Below are 25,287 nucleotides of genomic sequence, written 5' to 3' on the forward strand. Positions count from 1 at the left end.
TTCAAAATGTGAACTGGTGGTAATTCAACGTGAAAAAGTATAATAGAATCATAGAATAGTTAGGGTTGGAAAGGACTTTAAGATCATCTAGTTCCAACCTAATAATAATATAATAATAATAATAATATCTATCTTCTTTTTTGGGGAGAGACACATTTGCTCTAGGGATCAATGAGAATATAACCACTAGCTCTTGATTATTTCATTTGTTGATATCAGCAGGCAAGAAGAAAGATACCACCTAGCTGATTTGCTGGGAGGCATCGTCTTGTGCCCTAGGAGGGAGGGCACTGGTATTTCTTCTTGCTGCTGCTCCTTTTGAGCATGTTACATTTATCAAAACTACCAGTGAAGGAAATATGGAGGTTTAGATGTTTTTCCTAACCTAAACAGTTTTGAAGACTCCTTTTAATATTCTCCTGTGCTGTCACTGAAGTACAATAAGATTGTTTAAAAATGGAATTCAAACCTCATCGATTTCCCACATTCATGCTCAGTGAAACAAAACAAGTGATCAGCACTTAACCAAAGTCAGTCACGTTGAGAAGCTGGAATCACTATGCTTATGTGGCTGGTGTTAAGACATTCCCTAGGTTGGGATGTTGACTGTAGGTTAGATTCACCTTAAGGCTGGGCAAGTTTGAGTCATTATGTATTAGCCACAAGGGTGTGCTCACACCTACAACAAATGTAGTTGTAGCTTTTGTGATAATCTGAATTACTTCAGGCAGTCTTTGCTAATAATAGCCACCAGTTGGAATTTGGAGTTACCTGTTGCAGTGGAATTCCTCCAGTCATGTTCAAGAGCAGCAAAAGGGCAAAGTTTCATGTTCTCTTCTCAAGGCTTCTTTAGTTATGCTCAATAGCATTTCTTAGCCACCCTGTTGGAAGACTGTTTCCTATATATGTAAAAGGGCGAAATCCAGTGTTAATCCATGAAGAAATGCTAGGGGCCTGAATGTGCCAGTATGGCTTTATGGCTCCAATTGTGGCAAGGCTTGGGTGAGAGCTGGTCCAGAGCCATGGATCTCCCAGGCAGATAAGCTGTGAGTAAGAGCCGCACACAAGGCTGCTCGTGTGGTTGAGGCCTACTGGCACACTCAGGGCCCTGGCATTTCTTCATAGATTAACATTAGATTTCACTTTTTCATACATTTTGTATTTCCAGAAGCCACAGACAGAAAAATGAATTTCATGTTAGATACAAGAACAAGCCTGAGGCTCTTGTGCAAACATTTTAGTTACAGGAATTTATTGCTTTTAGAGAACCATTTCTATTGACATAGGAGATATATTTGTTTACAATGGATCTTACAGCCTAAATTACTTAGTGAAAGGATGAGAGGAAATGGTTAACAAATGGAAAAGAGCAATGGCTTTGTGTTCAGTTGATAACACTAAATTCTCATTCACAGATTACAGAGTGCTTTTCAAAGAAGAGGAAGAGACTGAAACAGAGAGGATGGAGGAACTGTGCCTAAACCACCCAGCAGATCAAGATCAGAGAACCAGACCTCTTGGATTTATAGTGAATCTCAACCTGAATATGAATTAAGAATATTGTGCTGTTCCAAAGAAATATCAATCGCACCAGGTCATCCAGTTTATATCAACTATGCTCCTTCATTCTAATGAGTGGAAAATCACAGCAAAACAAGAAATCAGCAGGTCACCTCATCCATCACCATGACCCAAAACAAGATCAAATTGATCAGCAAAGTGCTCCAGCTTGCAGCTACCTCTGGAATTACAACTGTAATGTTAATCAGCTTCCTCATACAGTCAACCACAGAGCCCCAGAAGAGCTGGCAGAAGGCAGTGGGAGAGGAAAGGAGCAGCAAGGGGAAGAGGAAAGGCAGTGATGATTTACACTATGTGGCTTATCCCAGTATAATACTATGATCCATCTTGCTGAACATATTCTTCAGATTTTAAAAGACTATTTTAAAATTTAAATACGTCCCACTCAGCTTTGTATCACCTGCAAAATTAATAAGTATGTCCTCTGTTCCATTATTTATAGTGTTACTAACAAAAAAGACCCAGACTAAAGACAGGCTGCAGGAACCCAGCAATATATTCTTTCCTTTAGACAGTGAACTACAACTTGCTATCCAGTCAGTTCTATATAGACCTCACAATGCATTTATCCAGACCATATTTCTAACTTTTGAATGAAAATGTCATGAAAGTGTCAAAACCCTCATCAAACTGGCAACAGGCTCTGTGTTATCCACAAGGCCTGTTCCTTAATGGAGGGGAAAATCAAGTTATCTGGTGTCACTTATTTTTGACAGATCCATGTTGACTGCTATCATTCCCTGGTTATCATTTGGTTGCTAATAATAGTTTGTGAGATTATTTGTCCCAGGAGCTTTTCAGGGATGCAAGTTAATTACACTGATCAAGCTGTATTTCTTTGGCTCCACCCCTATCAAGCTAACCTTACTATTATTTCTATTTTACTCATAATTGGGATAAATAAGCCCTTTGAATTATTTTCCTAAAGCACTGATCCTTTTCTTAACTCCTTTCTTTAGACTTCCTTCCCATGAGATCTTAACTATTAACTGCTTAAGTCTTTAGCTTTCATGACGTCTGTTTTTATTTAGCTGTTCTCTTTCCTTCCTCTTCCATGGACAGCAAGCTGTCATTTTGCAAATGTTCTTTTTTGTGGGCAAAATACTGCCCACTTTCATACTCTCAGCCAGTTATTCTTCACTGGCATCCTCTATTGGAAATAGTGGAAGAAAAGAACTGCCAAAATATTGGTGTTAGTGCTGAGCTGCTTAGTTTGATTGTTCAGGCTGTGAAGCAGGTTAATGCAGCAAGCCTGTGCTGCAAGCATGTGCAGGTCCAGTTAACAGGGGAGGCATTTGCATGAGGTTTGCACCTATTCAGGTTGTGCATCCAACTTCTTCATATTCCTTTTTTGCAGCAGGTTTGTGCATAACTAAATGAATGAGAGGTGTTCTAATGCATCAGCAATGGCTGAGAAAACAGCATTTTCTAGAGGAATTCTTATCAATTTTAATTATGGAAAGGAGCCCTTGCAAATCTTAGAAGAGCCTGCTGGGTCCCCCTTCTTTCCCCAAAAAGGAGTCACTTCTTTCACAGCAGGACGGCACACAATGCTTCCAGCTTTACAGACCAGGTGTTGCTGCCTCCCTGTCTATATGGAAATCACCTCCACTCGCCCAGTGGGCGTATCTGCCTGGTCTTTTATGTGTGAAATTGAGCTTGTATTTTCAATTAAATAGGCTCAATGGTTTGGCCAGCAACAATGCTGCCATAGTGCTGCTAGGTGAAGGGCAGCCCTGGCTCGGCCAAGGAGGGGAGAGCAAGGAGCAGGTTATATGAAGTAAAACCTGTAGCCAGCTCTCAGGGTGTGTCCATTCATAGCTCTAAGTAACTCAACAACACTCCCTTTAATGCACTTTCTCTACCTGGATCTTCACCTACCTTTGCCTTTCAGATGGAAACAGAGTTATGTGTTTGCAGTACAGCTGCTTCACAAAGCCGCAAACCAGGAGCCAGGCCTCCACTGCTGAAGGCTCACAGATGGGAGTACCTCACCTTGGCGTGCACAGCCGGGGCTGCGCTCTCCTGTCACACCGGGACACACACCGCGCTCAGAGCGGGGCCCCTCTCAAGCTTGGCCTTTCATGGCCGCAGTTTCTTGGCCGACTAACACCCGCTGCAGTGGCACTTGAGGAACTCGTTCGGCGAGTTAACGCCGCTTGCTGGGTCGGGTCTGGCCGGGGAGCAGCGGGAAGCTGTGCCGGGCTCTCGGCTTCCCCTCCGGAGGCGGCAGAAAGCGGAGCCGGGCAGGGGGCGGCGGCAGCAGGACGGGCCGCGGGAGGCTGCATGTGAGGAGAAGCAGCGGGTGAAGGCAGAGGTAACAGGACAAGGAAGGCAAGGACGCGGGAAGCGCGGGAGAGACGAGCACTACTCGCTGAGGTACAGCCAGCCGCGGAGGGAGGCGGGAACAGCCGGGGTGGAGGGAGGGAGGAGCGGGCGGCCGGGCGCAGCCAATTCGGAGGGGGCTCGTCCATTTTTCGGTGTGAGTCAGGCACGTCGGTTGGGTGATGCTTCGACGTTGGGAAGGGGCCGGGAAAGCCGCGGGAGGCGGCGGGGAGCGGCCCGCCCGCTCTGGGCTGTACTCTCTGCCGTGCCGCCGCTGAGGGGAGCGCTGCTGCTGCTGCTTCTTCCTTCTCCTCCTCCTCCTCCTTCCCTTCCCGCGCCGGGGCCGGCGCCATGGCTGGGGGCTCTGGGCCGCGCCGCGCACCCTAACGGAGCGGTGCCCGCCCCCGCCGCGAGGTACAGGGCCCAGCACTGCGCGAGCCGTGGCCGTTGGGGCGCGCGGGAGAGCCGTTGGGCAGGCTGAGGGGGGAAGAAGGCGGGCGCGGCGTGGGGCAGCTCATAGCGTTGTCCGGCGGGAAGGGGAGAGCCGGGAGTGTGAAGGAGGTGAAGAGACAGGGCCAGCCAGGCTGGAAGAGGAAGGGGTGCTGAGGCCAGGGGATTTTACTGCTGCTCGCAGGCTCCATTCATCTGTGGCTCCTCCCTTCTCGCAGGCTTGAGGGTCGCGTCCTGGTATCGAAAGGAAAAGCCAAAAACGAGCCTCGCCCCGAGCTGAGCTGTTTCTCCTGAAGCTGGGGGAGGACGGGGACTGCACAGAGGCCGTCCTTGCATTTCATGGTCCATCAGCCCGGCAGCATTTTGGCTTTGATTCCGTCTTGCTGCTACCTGTTCCTGGACAGTGTCGGGGAGGAGAAGAGGCACCATCCCACCATGTCTCGTTACAGCCTCCATAATCTCCTGGACTGGATGTATGGGGGTGTGGACCCCAGCTTTGCTGGTAACGGGGGGCCAGAGTGCGCGGCCTTTCTCTCAGGGCAGCAGCGTCTTCTGGAGAGTGTGGTCTTCCTCAGTGTGGGAATCGTGGAGATCCTTCTGTCCCTGTGGAAACTCAGGCAGCTGCACTTGAGGGACCTGGAGGGTCATCTGCTACAGCAGCCCCAGACTAAGCAGGAGAGCTTGGGCAAGAATGTGCTGCTGGTGGTGCTGTGTCTCATCTTTGGGCTGGAGATGGGGTTCAAGTTCGCTACCAGGACTGTCATTTACCTCCTAAATCCTTGTCACGTTGTTACCATGATGCAGGTAAGGCTTGTGTACAGTCACCAGGAAGTTTGCTTTGGTTTTATACTTGCAGTGTTTTCTCCTCAGTCGGTTTGTGGGGCAAAAGTGCAAATGCCAGGAACTTGTATAAACCTGTTAAACCTGACTTAGTTTTTAACCAACTGATTTGAAATCTGTGAAGAACCCAAGAAACATGAAAAGGTGAAATTGTAGCTAGGACTAATGTCCAAAACTGTTTGAAAATGGAAAAAATTAAGGCAGCCTCACCACTGTCTTTCACCTGATCCTTATTTCAGGAGTGGAAAATGCTGTTTCTGCTGACAGCAGCGGTGAGATTTGCATCAGGTTTAATGAAACCAAGATTATTGTTAAAGCAGCTATGTGACTTACATGCAACTTCTTCAGGCAAGTGGCTTTTAGGAGTGTGACTGTATTTTGTGAAGGTGTTGAAGAAAACAAATCACTCTCAATTTTATGCAGACAGTGGTGGTTTAATGGTAAGGAAGCAAGTATTACCTGTGTCTGGTACATGGGGTGGACAAGCTGATCTGGCTTAATACCCATGGGTAAGCTCTGTGCTTTAATGACTTGTGGCTTGGTTGTTGATGCATGGTAATGTGCAATTTGTGTAGCTTCCAAAATAATAGCAACATTCATGAGCATTACTAAAAGCTTACAAGCTGTATTTGTCAACAGTCCTGTGCAAGTAATCAACTTTCAGTTTCACTGAGCCTGGTAAGGAATGTGGGGGAGATTAAAAAGTTACTAGTATTTTGTTTAACTTTGCTAATATTGTGCATTCAACACTGGACAATTTACAAAATTTAAGCTCAAGAAATTATAGTAGAAGATATGGCAAAAAGGCTTTCACAAAAGCTGCCATGATAACAACATCTGTAAGATCGGTAACATGAAAATCAGACCATTGCCGCTGTTAGACTCCCTTTGCAGCATGGTGAGTGAACTGGGCTGTATCGGGTCAAGCCAGTTGATAGCTTCACTCCTGGAAAGCATTTCCTAACAGGAATGAAAACATCATTTCTGGTTGTACCAGAGGTTTAAGGGAGATGGGTGTTATCCCAAGAGGGAGAAAACAAACTTTTATAGCAGTATTCAAGACCTTTACAGGAATCAACTTACAGTTCCAGACCTGAATTAACAGGTTGTATAAATTCCTAAGCAATGATGCAATGTTAGCTCAGGATTTTACACCATTCAACACTTGCTTCCCAGGAAGTGGTAACAATTGCTGTGCAACCAGTTAGTATTGCTAGTGAAGAGGAAAGTAGAAGGTATGCAAGAGCTGTAGAAATAATTATAATATAGTCTCATTCTATTTCCTGGCAACACTTAGTGTTTATTAGAAAATTTTCCTAATAATTTTCTGTGAAGGTGAGCATATGTTACCATTATGATTTGAAAGTTTAGTTGTCTTGATCTGGTATTTTAATATGATGTTATGATAAGTATTCAGCAAAAGCTAATGCCTCGTGTATGTGTGTGGCAGCTGGTATGGCTTACCTCATGCATTAATGCTCTCCTGAGGAAAATGTAACCTCTGTAATTAGCATAGGCACTTCTTGATCTCTTTTTGACCTATTGTGAAGCTTTTTTAATAATTGTATGCTAATTACTCAATAGAAATGTGAAATCAGATGTCATGCCTCTTCATCCTCAAAGGAATGTGTTAGAAATAGGCCTGGGCTTAATGTAGAGAAGGAAAATGGCTGCAAACCCAGCAGCTTTCATCAAAGAAAACAGGTTAGATACAAAGATAGTCGATGACCTCCATCAGGAGAAAAGTAATACGTAGTAGTTGGAATCTTACAAGCATTATTTTTCTGGCCTCAATTTCATAAGGGCAACAGGTTGGCAAGATGCAATACATGAAAATATAATTTATCCTTCGCTTCTGTTCTTAAAGTAATTTGTACATAATCCTGCTGTTGGACCTAAGCAGGAGGATGAACAAAGTAGGATGTGAGAGGTGAAACATGCTACAGCAGTCAAGATCACTTCGAAGGGAGTCCAACAGTAGCTGCTTTTAAAGGTCTCTTCTTTCACTCAATTTCTGTTTTCTTCAGTTGAGAGTGTTTCACCTTACAGCAACAAAGGCTCTGGTCTCTGAGCCAAAAATTTTCGGAACTGGAAGTTATCCTTCAGACTTTCTCTGCAGAAAATCCCTGCTCTTAAAAGGCCTAAGACTAAAATGAAATCACAAAGTGGGAATTACATCTGTGATGTAGACAAAAACTGCATAATACAATGGATAGAGTTCTACAACTGAGTCTGTTTTGATCAGGTGTTTGATTTCTGCTGATCACACCAACCTGTGTTCAAATCAAATCTTTTTCATAAGTGGGAAGAACTAGTTTAGGTGTGTCATTGTGAGGATGAAGTGTTGATCAAGTGAACATATTTACCTGCCTAAACAGTTGTCATGGTTGATCAGATTCAGAGAATTCGTTGCTGTCCTGCCACCTAGTTGAATTATTTAATAGTACCGCTCATTTCCTTCCACAGTCTTGGTTTTGGCTTCTTGCATAGATTTTGAAGGAAGAATAGCAGTATTTCTTCACCAGTGATGTAAGTGTAGGATCATTGAGAAGGAAATACTTCCATTTTTAAAAGACTTAAAAATTTACTTTAAACAAAAGGTGAATGGAAACTTCTGTAGTTTCGTGGACAGTTATCTGGTGGGGTGTCTTTGTGTAGGGCATCATGAGTGTGTGGTGCAGTGAGGAGGAAGTCTATGAATGAATTAATACTGAGCTCTTTCTTTATGTAGAGAGTGGTCTCACTGAAAGTTTTTGAATACCTTTATGAAATAAAGCCCAAACTCACTCTCTTTTTAGGACTGAGGATATGATTAGGCTGATGATACTGCTATAAACCTGGTGTGAAAGGGTGTCCTGAAAGGGAAGCAGTAAGGCCACCAGGGTATTGCAAACCTTTTCTCCTTTGCATAGCAGGAAAGAATTTAGCATATATTAAGGGGACCAAGTTTTATATTTTCAAGACATTAATCCTTTTGAGTATTATAGAACCATAATTAGGGTATTGAAATTGAAGACGTTAAAGAAGTCTTTTCAAGTTTCTGATTTGGCAGTATAAAAGGGAAGAATTGCCCTAAACCAAATTACTGCACTTAAGGACTGACATTTGTCTGGAATAAAGAAAATGTTTTTGGAGGAAACACCTGTGTTGCTGGATGATTACTTCCAACAGTGATCCTTTTAGACAAAGAGAAGTAAACTAAAGGGGAAGTGACAGGTGGAAAAAAGGCAAGGGGAAGGAGTATAGGGGAGTCCATTTTCATCCAGTGATCTCAATCTGATGTTTGCATAACTTAAACCAGTGCTAAGTGCATCTGCAGTCCAGTAAATACTAAATCCTGTGTTCATTATTTCTAGTTTTAGCTTCTTGAGAGTTCTGGATTCTTCCTGTCCTCCGCAGAAAGACTACTGTGTTTTGGGAAACAATGGGTTGTTTTTGGTACTCACGTAGTAAACATAGCTTGCCTGAATTGTGCATCGTTTGGGAGTATGTCCCAAAATATATATCAAATTAATTATCTCCCTTTCACCTCCTTCCTCCTCTTTTTTTTGGGGGGGTTTGTTTGTTTGTTTGGTTGGGTTTTTCCTGTTTTTTAACCTTGGAAAAAAATCTGATTATGTGGTCAAATGTCATTTTTCAAGTGTGAATCTGATTTTAATTTGCATCTACAGCTCCTAAATGCTTTGTAATATTTGGAAGAATCCAGTTAGTTAAATTGTGTATGGTTTTCCATATTCTGTCTCTTCCAAACCTTGAACTAAAATTAAAGGAACATTTATATCCTGTTACTTGGGAGTGAGTATGAAGAGCCTTTGCTTACAGAAATTCAGTAAATTTTTAAAGAAAAGACAGTGAATTGTGTTATTGAGTTACATGAGTAACAGTCAGCAAGTAAAAGTTGCTGTTATTCCATTTTTAAAGGAATAACTCCATTCTGAGTTATTCCATATTTAAAGGGTAGCAGTATTCTAAATTGAAGATGATTTTCAGTAGTTTTGTTCACTGCTTAATGTACTAAGATTTTTGGGCAAGATGTAGGGCAGTGCAGCAAAATTTCTAATGAACATATATACATTTTTCAAAATGTAAGTCTCTAAATGTAAGCTTCTGAATCTCTCTTTTTGTGTGTGTGCATAATTCCCTTATCTATGTAATTTTTTTTGTGTATACCTCCTATGTTCCAAAACCTGATACTGGTCCTTGCAGAACTTGTAATTTTTAAAGCAGCTCAGAAGACAGGGCTCAGTTTCAAGAGGTATGATAAAACTGAAATTTATTAGAATTTGGTATGGTAAGGATTGTAAAAAAAAAAAATTTGAGAAAAGCAAGGCTATGTATTGGAATATAGTGTGATTTAGTCCCAAATCAGTACATTTAGGAGATGCGCGAGACTGTTGTAGCAAGGTCAGCAATCCTTTGGTGCTCTGAAATGCCCTCTGGGAGACATAAACTTCAGCACTTTAGTGGAAGATGTGTGTAATGGCAGCTCTCAAACCTCTTGCATCATGAAGTTTGCAGTGTTGTTTTTACATCTGTGTAATGCACAAGTCTGTCTTTTTACAACTGCACATTAACTTGTGATACTTCCTCTTAATTCTGATTGCTCAAGAGGAAAATCACCAGCTTATGTGGTGAAAAAGGGCATATGAAGAACAGTTAAAGCACTGAAAGTACCAGTAGTTCTTGGTGGGAAGCCTTATCTCTTATCTTAGAAGAGTGCATTTTATTGCTACCAAGATGATAGCAGCTCAGGGGGCCATAGATATGACCTGATAGGTCATGAGACAAATTGTCAGTTCCTTTATACTTGGGATGCTCCAGAACTATTAATTTGGCTTTTCAGAAAACCCATGGCTTGCTCGTATTTTCCAGTCTGCTCTTGTCCAAGAAAGGTCAATTTTTTCTTAATTGTTATAATTTATTTTTAAGCTGTGATTTTGTTGTGTTTAAAAACAGTCCATTGAAGTGTGCAGACTTGAACTGATACCATAATTAATGTAGTAATTATTTACTGAGGTGAGGAAAAGCTTTTAATTTTTATTAATTAATTAATAAAATTTTAAATAAATAAATTAATTAATTAATTTTTTTTTTTTAAAAAGATAATTTTAATGCAGTAGTTTGTTTCACCATTGTGCTCATTTTTAGTAAATCTCAGCATATAGCAGAGACATTGAGAAAGACTGATATGAGGCAAGGGAAGGATTTGTATTCAGAAATAAGTAATTTTAAATTTAGTATAGAAGAATAGAAAAATGTGTCTTAAGGCTGTCAATCACAGTTTGCTTGCTTTGAAGAGTTTACAGTTCAGCCAATTCAAGTTGGGCAAGGTTTGGCCGGTGCATGCTCTATCTTGAGCTGAAAATGTGCATGCTTCAGTCAAAGTGATGGGAATTGTGGTTATATGTTGTGCTGTGATGAATGTTCTATTTGAGGAACTGGAGATTCAAGCTCTACATTAAGCCTTTGTTTTAAAGATACTAGAATTTGGAAAGGAATATGGAAAGTGGGGAATGGACAAGAATTAATCTTACTCTCTTAAAAGGAGTAGGAATTGCATGATTCGAAATTCTAAGTGAAAAAGCTTAACTTTATTACCCCAAATGTTTACACTGAGAGTTATTATCTAAAGGCTGTAAAGTGAATCCTTAGGTAATCTGGTTTTGGTTTGTTTTGATGAGATCATCGTAGATTTAAAGCAAATAGCAATCGAAGTGTAATGTTTAGTTTGAGCAACATGTTATGGAGACACAGGCTTTTTTTTCCATTTCTTTTTCACTCTTCTGTATGTGTTTTGTTTGAGAATGGAGCTGTTAAGAATTGTTTCAGTGTTCTCTCCAGTGTTGTAAGGTATTACTGTTGGCTGTAACATATTTTTAGGATGGATTTTTTAACCTGTTTAGCGGTTTCACACACCATTCACTGTAGGCTGTTTGCTAGCAGTTTAAACTGATGCTTCAGGAATATCTGCCTGAGGTCTTTAGGAGCCTCCATGGAGCGGGTGGACTGAATCAAATAGCAGCAGTAACCGTATTGGACACCATATAAGTTCCAAAGATCAGGATGTCTTTGATCTAATGATTTACATTCGAAAAAGCCCCTTTCTTTGTTGTCTCCCTTTCACTGCTGTAAATGTGCTCCTGGTCACAGATTGTGAGTTTTACTGCAGTGGTTGTACATCAACCACATTCAATGTAGCAATTGGAACTGTGTTGATGTTCACTGCAGACAAGTTCTGTACTGTGTGTGAATTGGAAACCTACAAAGAGTGTGATGGGACTCATGTTTCTTGTGACACTTCCTCAGGGCTTTAGATAGATGTGGTAAGGGTTTACATTTATTCAGGTTGCCAAGTAATTGGTCAAATGATTTACTTGTTTATATTTTAATACTTTGGTAGTGCCAACTTAAATTATCAGTAATATGATGTTATGTGCCATAGCTTTTAATAGATTGTGTTCTGTTTCTGTTTCTTTGACCACAATTATCTGTAATAATGAAGCTATTACTTATTATTCTGCTGTGTTTAAAGATTACAAATTTCTGTTGTAAAATCCTACAGGTTGAGGAATTTTGGACTGTGACAAGAAAAAGGTATTGGTGACTTTAGGTAAAGTAGAGCAGGACTTTTCTATGATGGTTTTGCTTCCGTAGGAAACTGATATGAAATATCACGATTGGGGAAGAAGTACTAAAAGTGAATGCGATGAGTATATATGCACATTAAAATCTCAATGTGAGCCTAGATAAGTTTTTGATTGTTGGGTTTTGCTAAAGCATTAAGCTAGGAATGGGGAATGAACTAACCCACCGCTAGTGAAGAGCTGGTGCAGGTAGTGATTAAAGAAGGAAGAAAAAACAACCTGTGACACTTTTTCTCTGAAATACTAATTCCCAAGATGTGATAACTAATGCTACTGCACACATAAAGACTTATGTTAATAATTAATCCTAAAATATAACAAGTCTAGAAATCTTTCACCTAAGACTGTAAAAGGGAAGGAGTGAGTACATGTTTGTTGTGTAAACTAGCTAAGCCTGAGTGAGGTGAGACATACAGAATGTCCCAATAAATATATATCATTTAGAAGACATTATATTGCAGAAGATGGAAATTGTTCAACCTGCTACACTTCTTTCATCCCTGGGTAAAACTGGGAAGTTGGAAGGAGGGACAGGTAGCTCCCAAAGTTTGGTTTATGTAATACAGAAACTACTTTTATTGTAGTATTACTGAATGCTCTGTCAGTGATGTTCCTTTGAATCATGAGTATTCTTAACACTAGATTAACAATTCCACAGTGCACATTCATTAATCCCTGAACCTGTCTGGCAGGTGCAGTAAGGCAGCTGTGATTTTTATGCTGAAAAATTAAATGCATTCAACTTGTTGCTCTCTAGCAATGAGAATGTAACATCTTTTGACCTCTGTTCTCTTTTCGTCTTTGGCAGTATGAACTTGTCAAACCACAGTCGCGATATTACTGGTTTTTTACAAGTTACCTTTTAGAAGGCAAATAGGCTTTTAAGGGCTGTGGCTCTTCTGGGCTGGGTTGGTAGTTTGTATAAAACCGGCTGCTGAAGCAATGCTGTCTGATGGAGTTGTTAAACCATTACTTTCTGCTAAATGATAGGGTAATTGTTTTAAACTTTAGTTTTAGAGTTAATTAGCAAAATCTTCTACATCTTTTAAATTATCCAGCTGCTTGAATGTTCCTTACCTTATGTTTTACTGTTGTGGGGGAAAGTGGGTGGTCTTGACGTCTGCAGTAAAATACACTTCATTTTACTGCTGTATCTTAAGATACCTCTTAATCTCTTCTCCTCTGGAGGGTACTTTGATACACCTGAGAAAGAGTGGAAATTTTTATTTCAGAAGAAATTAAAATCTAACCTCTTGAAGTTTTCATTTTGGAATAGTGTATTAAACCAATTTATGACCTGGGTGATCGGGACTGCAATGTTTAAAAAGAAAGATACATTTCCCGTCTGCTGCAACAAGATAACTAAATCAAGCAGGCAGCTCAGGGACAGACAAGCTGCTCTTCCCAAAGGTAAATGAAATCTGTGCTGCTATGTGAGATGCACTGGTTTAACTTGCAGCTTAGCTGTCTTCTGCCAGAAACAAGTGTACTTGTAAGGCATCGGTAAGCGTTCCCATTGATATTATAAGTGGTACTTCGTGTGATGTTAAATATGGAATGGTAGAGTTGTGTGACTTGTTCTTTTCTTCCCCTGCCACCCTTTGAATTGTCTCATTTTGTCTCTTTAGTTTGTTTCTGATCAAACAAGATGATCTTTGTGTTATGCATGTTTCTGTCTCAGCAGGACTAAAACTGGTAGAAGAAAAGCCTTTCATGACAAGTTTTGACTGTGCTCTGCCTCACTGTAAAAATAGCATCATTAAAATATTTCTGAAGGGAGCTTTTAAGTATAATATTTTGAAGAAATTTGAGAGGTTTTGGAACCAAAAGACCCTGGAGATTCAGCCAACCCACAGGACAAAAAACCCCCAAACCAACCTAAAAATGAGTGGTCTCTCCCTGTTCACAGTGCTCATGGAGTGAAGCAGTAACATTCAATGAATAGAATGGTACCTTAGATAGGTAGGCTTAGATATTTGAAGAGGTATTTTACTTTAGGTCAGAGACAATATTGCTGTCCCAGACCTAGAGATATCATTTGGAGCGTTCTCTTTTCGTTAGTGCATGGTTAGAAGAAGAGAACATGTGAGACTGTTGGGCAGCCCAGCCATGGGCGAGTTCAGAGTAACCATAAATTCAGTGTCTAAGATTTTGTCTCAGTGAAGGAATAGTTAAGTGGTGCAATCCTGTACGTTGCAGTCTTCAAGCTGTAACAACCCTGCTGACCCATCATGTGTTATAGTGTGACCTTTGTATTTGAGCTTATGCAGGATAGTGATGACTATACAGTTCTTTATGCCAGCAGTATTTCCCATGGGAATGGACATTGTTATTTATGGTCTTGTAATTATGCCGTATATTATCAGAATTTCTGACTTACATTTTCATCTGGATCCTCAATGTTAAGTGAACTTTGCAGCTTGACCAGTGTTAGGAGTTTCTTTGAGATTTATTGCCTGAGAACAATTGTAAAATCTTCTGGTCTTGTGCTGGTGGAAGAGACTCACGCAGCCTGACTGACAGGGTCATCCCTGCCTAGGACTTGGTACCTGTACGTTTCCTTGAGGCCATGTGTGAGTTTGTACACTCGCTTGCATTAGCCTATAGTCTTTACAGGCTGAAGAGTCTTAATGTGTTCAATCCATGTATGGAAGATGTTCTGTACTCATTGATCATTCTTGTTGACCTCTGTAACCCTTTCCTAAATTGCTTTTTTTTTTTTTTTGAGAGAGAGGGGGAGGTTGAAAGGGGAGGGAATGATCAAAACTGGCGGTGTTCAAGGCCAGGTTGGACAGAGCCTTGGGTGGCATGGTTTAGTGCGAGGTTTTCCTGCCCATGGCAGGGGGGTTGGAACTGGATGATCTTAAGTTCCTTTCCAACCCTAACTATTCTATGATTCTATGATTCTGTAGCTGTGCCCGGAATTCAGCCTGTCAGACAGTGAATATCTTGCAGCTTTCTTTTCCCTCTGGAAATACTGTCTGTACATTTTGGATTTCTGATTAATTCTTCTGTCCTTTTCATTTTTAATGTGAAAATGTAACAGGTAACAGATCTGACAGAATAAGGAGGGACGCCAAAATTGTTTCTTGGTGTTTCTTCTAAATTGCAAGTTCCATTATTCTGCCTTGAACAAGGAGAAGCTACTTCAGCGTGTTTTAAAATACATGTTGTCCTGTTTACACTAGAACTCTGCAACGTGCCCATGCAGGGGGCTCACATCTGTGCTAGCCTGAGTGCGTAAAACCTTGAGAGTTCTGGCAGGAAAACAGAAGCTGGGAACTGTTCACAGCCATGCTGCTAATTTAATATGACATTTTTTGGTTTACAAAACGTAACTGTTTCCTCCTGCAGGGCAAAGGATTTTATTTCCAGTATGAGTGAAATGTAATATCATTATGTGACCATTTGTGTTGGAGCTTGTGAGCTTGTCTGCTGTGAACTAGATATTTTAGGACTTTTTCATTACTCAGTGATACAGTTCTTTGAAAATCAGATACAAGGGTGTCTTGTAAAATATCCCCTTTAAGAGGCTGAGGTTTATTTATCACAGAAAGTATATGCATATTTAGAGAGAAAGTGCTTGATATTAAACTGCTAAAGCTGAAACATATGAAAATCTCTTCCATTATCTTGAAGTTTTAACATAAACATTCTGGTTACGATTTCTCTGCTGTCATAAAAAATGGAAGTCAGGCTTATTTTCTGAAAGATCCCTCATAACAGAGGGACTTGATTGCATAAAACATTAAATATTTGTTTTTCCCTCATCAGTCCTGAAACTGTGTTTCTTGCAGTAGAATTGACATAGAAATACACAGCTGCGAATCTGGTTCTCTTCTTTGTCTGTCTCCATGGTAGTGAAGAATTGGCATGTCAGTCATTGTAACAATACCATCCTTTTTTAATACTAGATATTTTTTAACCTCAGTGCTGAGATTCAGACAGTATACAGACTTGTGTTGTAGTTTTTGCTCTATCATGTGGTACTTGAAGCACTTTTCATTGTGTCAGAAAAACAAATAACTGGTGTGATTAAGTCACATTTCTGGTTTGATTATTTTATGCATATAGAGAAAAAGGTTGATCTGCTTTAAGATGTCGGAAATGAAAAAAAAATCATACTGGGAGAGCAGAAGGTATGAATTGTGCTTCAGAAGAAACAGGTTTCTGAATTTAAGGAAATCATAAAATAATTTTAATTTAAAGCTCTGCATGAACTATTGAGACTCTAAATATTGTATCTCCTTTTGCTAACATACAACATGTGTTAAAAAGTTACACTAATGCATATAAGTAGCATGGGAAAAAATAGTTATTGTAAAAGACCTGTAGAAGATATTTATGGTGCCCAAAGAAAGAAATATATAGTCCACAATTCAAGGAACTTTAGTTAGTAAACAAAGTTTATTGCAAAATATGCAGTGATGCAATAGTGAAGCATAGTGAGTGTTAGACACTTTTCCTAGAAGCCATATATATATACGTCTTATGTGCAAGGTGATGTGTAGACCACTCGGAAGAATTTTCTGGCATATGCTTCTTAGCACAAAAAAGCATCCGTCAGTAGCTTGTCATCATGTATCTGTTATGTTTTCTTTCTCTTTAACCTGCTCTGATGAGTTAAAATTGCTTGCCTTTTAAATTTCAGACTTAAGAGAAACTCTGGATTTTAACAATATTCACTAAGGAAATGTCTTGAGGGGTACATTCAGTCAATTTAATTGCTGCCTCTTTCCTGCTGTGCTTTTATTAGAGCTCTGTATGACTTCGGAAAAACAATTTGTGTGTATGTGTGTTCTAAACTGTTATTGAGGCTGACTTGATTTAAACATACAAGTAAGTGAATCAGAGAAATAAATGGTTGTACATTAACAGCTTACATTGGAAATAAGATATTTTGAATGTGTGTGTTTATTTGTATGGTAGAGGCAGCAACCCCTTTTATACACAAGGGTTCAGTAATATGATCCAGACTTCAACATTTCTACTGTTGCTGCAGCAAGTACGTGATCTGGGAGTAATTAATTTGAATATACATCAGAAGCCTCTTCCCAGCCTTGCAGCACTTCAAAGAAACATGTTTGGTGAATTGTCTAATCTGGTTTGTCCACAAAGCAGACATTCTCCAAATGCTCTCACTTGAACTGATTTAAAGATCACTACAAATTTGTTCTGTAGGTTGGCAGTGAAATCTATTGTGAATTTATTTTAGCAACAGCAGTAAAAAGTGTGATTCATTTATTTCTTATAAAATAAATGCTTATCAGACAGTAGGCCGAAGTCTCTTCTTTGCAGTAGTGGCAGTATAAAAGGTAGGAGTTTTATCACTGAGCACTTAGGTAGTAATCTCTTCATATCTAGAGTAAAGCTTGCTGATAGGAAGGTTTTCAAGTTGCTGTGAGAGGTTTTGTACAGCAGTATCAAAAGATTATGGTTATCTAAATTTAGGTGGGGCATTGTTGCAAATCAACCCTACTTTATCACATGAAAATTGAAATCAAGTCCTATTTATGGTAGTAGTATGGCTTCTAAAATAAACATGCTGGTCCAGTTGTACTCTGTTATTTTTGGTCTTGTGAAACAGCTAATAATTGGTGAAAATTTTACGGTACTTTAACATACTGTATTGAGTATGGAAGTGAACATATTTAAAGATGACTACTAAGCTTATAGAGCAGATAATGAGGTAGCCTTATTTTGCGAAGCATGAAGAGGCTTCTATACACAGCCATTTAGCATGAAGTCTTCAAGAGCTGGGTCCTGCACTGCTGAGGGGAAGTATTGTCATTGTGAATGCTTGGTCTTTGGCATAGCCAGGACATTATCATGATACAGGGCTAAGGGAGCTGCTGTAGTAAGATGCTTGGTAATACAGTAAACTGCTTTGTAAGAGACCTTTTGTAATGATAACATCAAACAGGCTAGAATTTGACTTGTTTCTTAGGCACTGGCAGAAGTCGAACCCTAGATGCTACTCATACTGCTTGAATCCTTTTATATGTAGATAATGTGAGACCTTTTAATTTGTTGAAGAGTTTTAGTCTCTTCTAGCTCTTCTGTTACATAGTTCTGCTTAGAAGTGATTTGTGACCTAGAGAACTGGGAAGGAAAGATATTAAAAATTGAGTCTATGTCATTAATTTGAATTTGTTTCTACCATTTCAGATTTTTCTTCTTGCCTGTCCCCCATGTCGGGTTGCAATGATTCTCTTCAGGTAATGCCTCTTCCTTACTAAATTTCTATCTACTTGCATAATGTATTTTAGAAGTTAATCACTGCTTAAGTCATAAAATATTAAGATACATATCTGGTTGGAAAGGCATATTGGTTGGAATGAAAAATGACACCTTGAAAAGGGTCAGGGCTTAAATCATGGGTGTTGAACCACATACCCTGGGTTCTTTTTGTACCATGGTTTTGGCCTTAGCAACATGGATTAACTCGGTGACAGATAAGAATGCAGGCATCTTTCTACAGATTAACGTATGGGTTTGTGTAATTTATGTCATAGGCCTTGTACCTCTTTATTTTCCTCACTAAAAATTAATAACTGGACAAGACCATGCATACAGGAAGGATCTAGTTTTAAAACTGTGGATTTAAATTGAATAGTGAAAGCAGATTCTTGCTGACTTGGCTGTTTCTCAGATCTATGCAATCTTTCCTAAAATATTGTATATTGTTACTAACTTCAGGAAGCACAAGAATTCCTAATGTGCAGGAAGCTCTAATGGGCTGCCACAGTAGAGTTCAGTAAGCAGCTGAGGAGTGTAACTGGTCATGTTGTGGGGAGACATACAGGAATGGCTGTAGTTGCCACCGTGACAGCTCTTTCTTGTCTTAGTCTAGGCAGTGGCTGGGAAAATGATGCTGGGGATATGCCTCATGAATTATTTTGGAACTGCTGCTGTCTCTCTGCAACTTTTTCCTGCTGTTCCTCATTTGGGCACGGTGTAGGCTGCATCCAGAGATCCTATGTTAGTGTCTCCATCTCGGAGAGGGTGAAAAGTACATCTGATATCCAGGAAATCCTGGATTTACTATATGCATTTGCAAAAGACCAGTTGCAGAGCAGAGGCCTAAATATTTGTTGATTTTCAGAATGAGCTTTTCTAACACCCTGACAGCATGTAAATTAGATTTGGCAAAACTGTTTTGAAATTGTAATACCTTTTCCCCCGCTCAAGTTACTTTTAAATTCCTAAGAGTTTATGACAGGCAGTGGTTGTAAACAGTTTATTCTTTACTTTGTGTCTTACGTAAAGTAGATTGAACTAGAACTGGTACTATTTTTGTGTTCTTGTGATGCAACCATGGTTCAGAAGAAGATGGCTGGAAGCTATACAAAACACTACTATAATACTACCTTTCTGCCTTATTCTTTTCTTAGAACTTGCTGTTAAGTTTTGACAAATGTAATTCTTCCTTTATCTAAGGGACTTTTTCCAAATTCCTGAGGAATTCAAGCTTACTTTGAAGCTGAACATTTAAAGAGTTAGACAGGAGTAAAAAACTGTATCAAACACGCAATCTTAAGCTCTGAAAGACAAATGAACAGCAAAATTCCAACTATTTAGCAGCTTTTGTCATGAACAGGATTAACACAAATAGGCAGTCCAGGCTTTCTAGGAATCCAAAGCTCATTACAGAAAGCAGTCTTACTTCAGGAAATTATTTGTGTATTTGAAGAGAGGTTTTCATTCTGGTTGTTGTATTTAACAGTGCTTTAATTGAAATTCAAGCCAAAAGATTTTTTTTGAATTTTCTTAAATCTCTTGCTACCTTTTATTGAAGAGATACTACATAAAATATGTGAAGACATTGTGTTTCTGTCTGTGAGAATAACACCACATCTCTCTTCTAAGGTTGCAGATGCATATGCTGAATGGGGCCCTCTTGGCATTGCTCTTTCCAGTTGTTAATACACGCCTGGTGAGTCTGCTGTACTTCTCCTCCTCCTTATTTATTTATTTATTTAGTATTTATTCCTAAAATGTTTTCCTTGGACAGTTAGTTGTGTGTTTTATTTGGTCTTTTAAAATTCATGTTACCAGGCTGTAGATTCCTGGTACAGGTCACTACGTTGGAGCCAGCTACAGATCCAATATCTTGGATTTGATCCAATATCAAAAGCCGGTATCTTGGACTTTTTGGTGTTGATAAATCAATGTGGAAAGGTAACACTGCTGTATTCTAAGGATCAATTCCATCCTAGCCTTTACATGGAGGGAAAACATCATGACTTTGAAAGAGGCCTTCGTAGGTTAGCGTTGTAGCTTGTGGTCAAAATTCAGTTTCAGGCTTTTCAGACTATATGTAAATTTAAGATTCCTCAGGCATGGAAAATGCCAAATGTTGTTGGTGGCTGTCACCCCAGCTCCCCCAAGATTAGGTGCAGCAGGTTTCTTTTTTCCCATGCAGGTTTTCAAATCTGCTATAAAACTCACCTCCTGGACAAAAGCTCAACCTGTTGGTGTCTTTAGAAAGATTCTTATTATATTGAGAGTTAATGGTCAGAGAAGTTATCCTTAAACTGAGCCATATGAAATATTTCTGAGGACTGTCTTTAAGAGCTGCTATGCATTTATATTAGAGCTGTGTGTATGTATATATGATTATATGCCTACGTGCTGTTCATTTTTGTGTCAATTGACTTATTTGCAAGAATCTGTTGTAGTTATTTAAATGCCTGTTTTAATATAGATTTCGCTTCTATTTATCTGCTTATGTTTGTATGGTGTCTGGATAAAATACTCATATCTATATCCGTATAGCATGTGGACTAATGATATTATGAACAAAATTGGTGTGGACTTCAGACTCCATTACAAATCTCATTAGTGGCTGTTTGCAAATCTTGACTGCCCTAATAAGATTAAGTGTCAAATGTGCATCTGTGGTGAACTTCATGAACGATGCACTGTGTTCATTGGCCACACTGGTAGCTAAGGAGACCTGAAACCTGACGGTTCTATTGTTGCCTTTTAGGTAGTTTCTTTTTTTTTTTACCTTTTTAAGACTATATAATTTTACACTGAGACACAGTTCAGTTGCTAGAGAGAGGATAATATCTCTGGAGGCTTTTACATGTGACAAATAATCTTCCATAAAGCATGACACACCCTGCATAGGAGGATGGATCATTATTTTCAGATTTCAGTGGATTTAGTTGTATAATAACCCTAGAGTTCATTAAAGATTTACGTTGTCCTTCATGATTTGGTAACTATATGTATTTTTCAATTCTATAACAGCTTATATGCAGTTTGCAATTATGTTTTAATAAAACCTGATACTGCTGAAGTGGCATCAGATGAATAAAACAAGTGTTTTTTTTCTGATAAGGATCACTTTTGTATTTCAAGCTCTCTAGTTTTTAAGTAGATCTAAATTTAGCATCACAATGATTTTTCTGGGTAACCTTTTCAAGGTAAAATGTTGAAATATTTAATAAAATCATTAGCCTGTATTTGCACTGCCATTATTATATATCTCATTCATATTAGGGCAGTGGTAATTAAACAGGAGAAAACAAGGCTACTTATAAATTTCTCCTTAATTAGGTTTAGAGGAGGCAAAGGATAATGTCCAAGAGCAAATATTTTTTGAATAAATACAACTTAGGATATTTTTGGCCTGACAGCTGCTTGCTAGGCTGTTCCCTTTTCAGTGTTTCTTCTGGCACAAGATAATGTGGGTGATGTTTTATAGCACTGCTGCTTTGACCCAGATTCTCTATTGGTAGACACACATTCTGCTCTGCAACTGTTACTGTAGTTTTTTTCACACTGACATGGTCCTGAAAGCAGTGAATGTTTCTTAAAGCTTAGCAGGAAGTCCAAAAAAGCAGTAATTTTGTCCGTGCTGTCTGCTCTGGTTTGTAGTATCCAAGTCCTGATTCACTCTAGAATTGTTATCTCAAACTCTTAAATCCAATTTTGAGATACATATTTTAGTGTGTACATGTTTCATATAAAAATTTTGTATACTTAGTAATGTCTGTAAATTGGTGTAATATATAGTGTATGGCACAAAAAGCATGAAGAATCGGGCACCTAAACTATTAAATAAGTGAGGAGTGATACATTGTCTGGGGCAGAGAGAGTTCCAAGGTCAGTGGGAACTGGAAAGCAGGAGACTTGCCTCCTATCACTGTGAGAGATTGTACCAAATGGATATATTGCGTAAGCATCAAAATGCCTCACTGTTATCTTCCATGGTGTACAATGTATTTTATCTTTAGAAGTTATTTCATGTCTTGGTGGTGATAGTTTTCATTGTCTTCATCTGACATTCTCCTAAAGCTTTCTTCCATGCGGATTGCTCGAGTTATCTTAAAGGCAGCTGATGATCACTATTGAGCTGCAGTTTCTCTTTGGAGAAGCCTGCTAATTTAGCAAGTTCAGCAGTAGCATTTACATGCTAGCTAGCAAACTGTGTGCCATGATGGAGGTGAAAGCAGTGAGATGCACAAGGAAATGTGCTGTTTTATTTGTACATATCAATAATCTGGAAGGCACAAGAGACAGAAGATACAGAATGAAAAATAATCATTAATTCACCAGCTAATGGATGTTTGTTAAGGAACTAGTGTCTGTCAGGATCTTGGTTCTAAGTGTTAAACTAGTCAGAGTAGTTTCCAGAACACTTCTTACAACATCTTGTGGCACAGTCTGTTAGGGTCATGTGTTTTTGCTACCAATCACTTTACTTAATGCATTGTAAGTATTACTTTATATATATATAATTCAGTGTTTGATTATCCTGAAAAAAAAATTTCTGGTAGCTTATAGCGTAACTCTTCATTTTCTTGTATCTGTTGAAATTTTTTAGAACCTCAGTCATTTCAAAACTATTCCTAAATATTAGTCAGTTGCCAGTGGAAAGGGAGAGTTGAGATATTCATTGAGACTGCAGTAAAAGGTTTCTACCTTCTGTCGTTTTAACCTTTCAGTGACACTATATTCCTTAAAAACCTTGTTGGACTGTAATGGGCACATGGGATAGTATTCAAAGAAAAATGTAGCCGGAAAGATGAGGTCAGTCTATCCTCTTCTTTCCAAGGAAATATTTTCCTGCCTTGGCATGATGTTGAAGTACCAGCAATTCACAGCCTTGAGCAACAGATGCACCCGCTTGTGTTTAGTTGGCAAATAAATATTCCAGTTATTTGCTGCATTACTTACCATGTGCCAATGATGTTAAACGTTGTACATCGGAATAAAGACAAAACAGTTTGTTTCTTTAGTTAATGTTTTTCTTTCAGAAAAAAGAGGGATTTAAGTTTTCACTCACAATTTCATTCCTTTCTTGTGATGTAAATCGTTCTTGTCAGCACTAGCAGCTCACATGGAAAAAAGAGTAATCTTTTATGACCCCTAAGTTAATAGAGAAGGTGATGTTAAGGGAACTGGATTGCTAGGTTCCCAAGTGGGAGCCAAGAAAGGTGTAAGAGGATATACAGGGGTGGAAAGATCTCTTTCTACTCTGTATTTATATTATATAGAATATGGTATAGGTCCCGATAAACTTGCTATGCAAATAAATTTATTTAACTGCCACAAAGACTCCAGATGTTTGGCGAATAATTGGTTTTGTTGAACTTTCATACTGTGTTACTCAAATTTTAAAGGGAACTCTTTCCGCTGGTTTAAAAGCAGGGTTTTTTTGCAAGCTGATGTCCTGAAAATGTTGATATAGATGAAGTAAAAAAACAGGACATGTCCCAGAGGTGTTGGGCTTTGCTCACACAGCTGCAGTGGTGCAGTTTTAATGTTTCTAGAAGCTGCTATATTCTATTATTAGAACTATTTGGCTTGAGAGGTATGCATTCTAAATCTGGTTTAGGAACAAATCACACTCTGAGCAGTACTTCCAGTGCACTCAGTGTAGTGCCCGCGATCATTGCCTACTGTATTGCTGTTGCCTGTTAAGGTAGGTAGTTAAGGTACAAGTAATACCCTGTACTGAATAGTTCGCTTGAAATGCTTGTGCCTACACGGCAACATGGAATAGGTTATGGCAGCACAGTACGTGACATCAACACTGGCTTCATCTAACTGGTACAAGGAAATAACAAACAGTTGCATATTGGCAGATGTTGAGAGATTGTGCTTTGATTGCGGTAGGTGCTCAAGTCAGGGAGGGTTTCTGCAGCTTTAGGCAGTATCTGTGCTATGTGTATTAAAATGGTATGGGTGTGGAAGTGGGGACTAGACTCACACTTATATTTGATAACTGTAAATCTACTTTCTGCTGGTGGTCATAAGTAGTCCTAATATTCTCCCTAGAGGAACTGGGAAAATACTGTTTCTGAAATTGTTATTATCTACCTCTTTTGGACTTGACCTTACAAATGCTTGATTGTGTCCATTGTGTCATTAATGTGAGCTAGTTTGCATAATGAAACTGAGTGACTAGAAGACAGTAGTGCCATTTTATGAGACAATAAACATCAAATATAGTGCTAGTCAAATACTCAGAACACTGATAAAAGTCAGAACAAATGCATTTAGTTGAGAGTGCACTGAACAAAGCCTTTTCCTGATTTTTCTCAGTGAGCATCATCCTCTGTAGTGACAGGCCTCATGTCCTGGTTTAACCCCAGCTGCAGCTCAACACCACACAGCTGCTCACTTCCCACAGTGGAGTGAGGGAGAGAAGTGAAAGGGTAAACGTGACAAAACTCATGGGCTGGTAAGATAAAGACAGTTTAATAGGTAAAGCAAAAGCTGTGCATTCACACGCAAAGTAAAAAAAGGGGTTAATTCGCTGCTTCCCATGGTCAGGCCATCCCCAGGAAACAGGGCTCCATCACACCTAATGGTGCCTTGGGAAGACAAATGCCATCACTCTGAACATACCCCTCTTCTTCTTCCCCCAGCTTTATGTGCTGAGCATGATGCCATTGGAATATCCCTTGGGTCAGTTGGGGCTAGCTGTCCTGGCTCTGTCCCTTCCCTTCTCCTTTTGCAACCTCAGCCTCCTTGCTGGGGTAAGGAGCAGAAAGGCCTTGACTGTGTAAGTGCTGATCAGCAGTAACTAAAACATCCCTGTGTTATCAGCACTGTTTTCAGGACAAATCCAAACCATTGCCCCATACCAGCTACTGTGAAGGAAATTAACTCTATCCCAGCCAAAACTAGCACATAAAGAAAAAAACTCTTAAAACTTGTAATAATTTGGGTTGGAATCCTGGGGCCTTTAATATGCTTAATAGACAGTTTAGATTAGAAGTCTTGCTAACAAATATTTAGTCATTCTGAAGCTCTCTGGGTCAGGTTGAAGAACTGAAACCACAGACGTCACTGGTTGGTTACAGGGGGAATACTGCTCTTTGGAGAGGCTGCTGGGTTTCTACAGGGGCACCTGACAGGAGAGGACAAGCCTCTTGGGGCCTGTGAAGAGAGTCCACTTTGGAGATTGTTGGAGTCTGGATTTAAA

At 39.5% G+C, this 25,287-nt stretch overlaps 1 protein-coding gene across 1 annotated transcript in view; it reads left to right on the forward strand.

Annotated features, from left to right (window-relative positions):
• Positions 1-4,776: 4,776 nt before the first annotated feature.
• The window catches only part of TMEM164 (transmembrane protein 164), a 32,570-nt gene continuing 12,059 nt past the window's right edge, over positions 4,777-25,287 (forward strand). Inside the window, exons 1-3 of the mRNA XM_080624977.1 lie at positions 4,777-5,160; positions 18,009-18,058; positions 19,710-19,776. Coding sequence (XP_080481103.1) covers positions 4,792-5,160; positions 18,009-18,058; positions 19,710-19,776 — 486 coding nt within the window. The 5' untranslated portion in view covers positions 4,777-4,791. The remainder of the gene's footprint in view (positions 5,161-18,008; positions 18,059-19,709; positions 19,777-25,287) is intronic.

Source organism: Psittacula echo (assembly GCF_963264785.1).
Source record: "Psittacula echo genome assembly, chromosome: 8".
NCBI lineage: Eukaryota > Metazoa > Chordata > Aves > Psittaciformes > Psittacidae > Psittacula > Psittacula echo.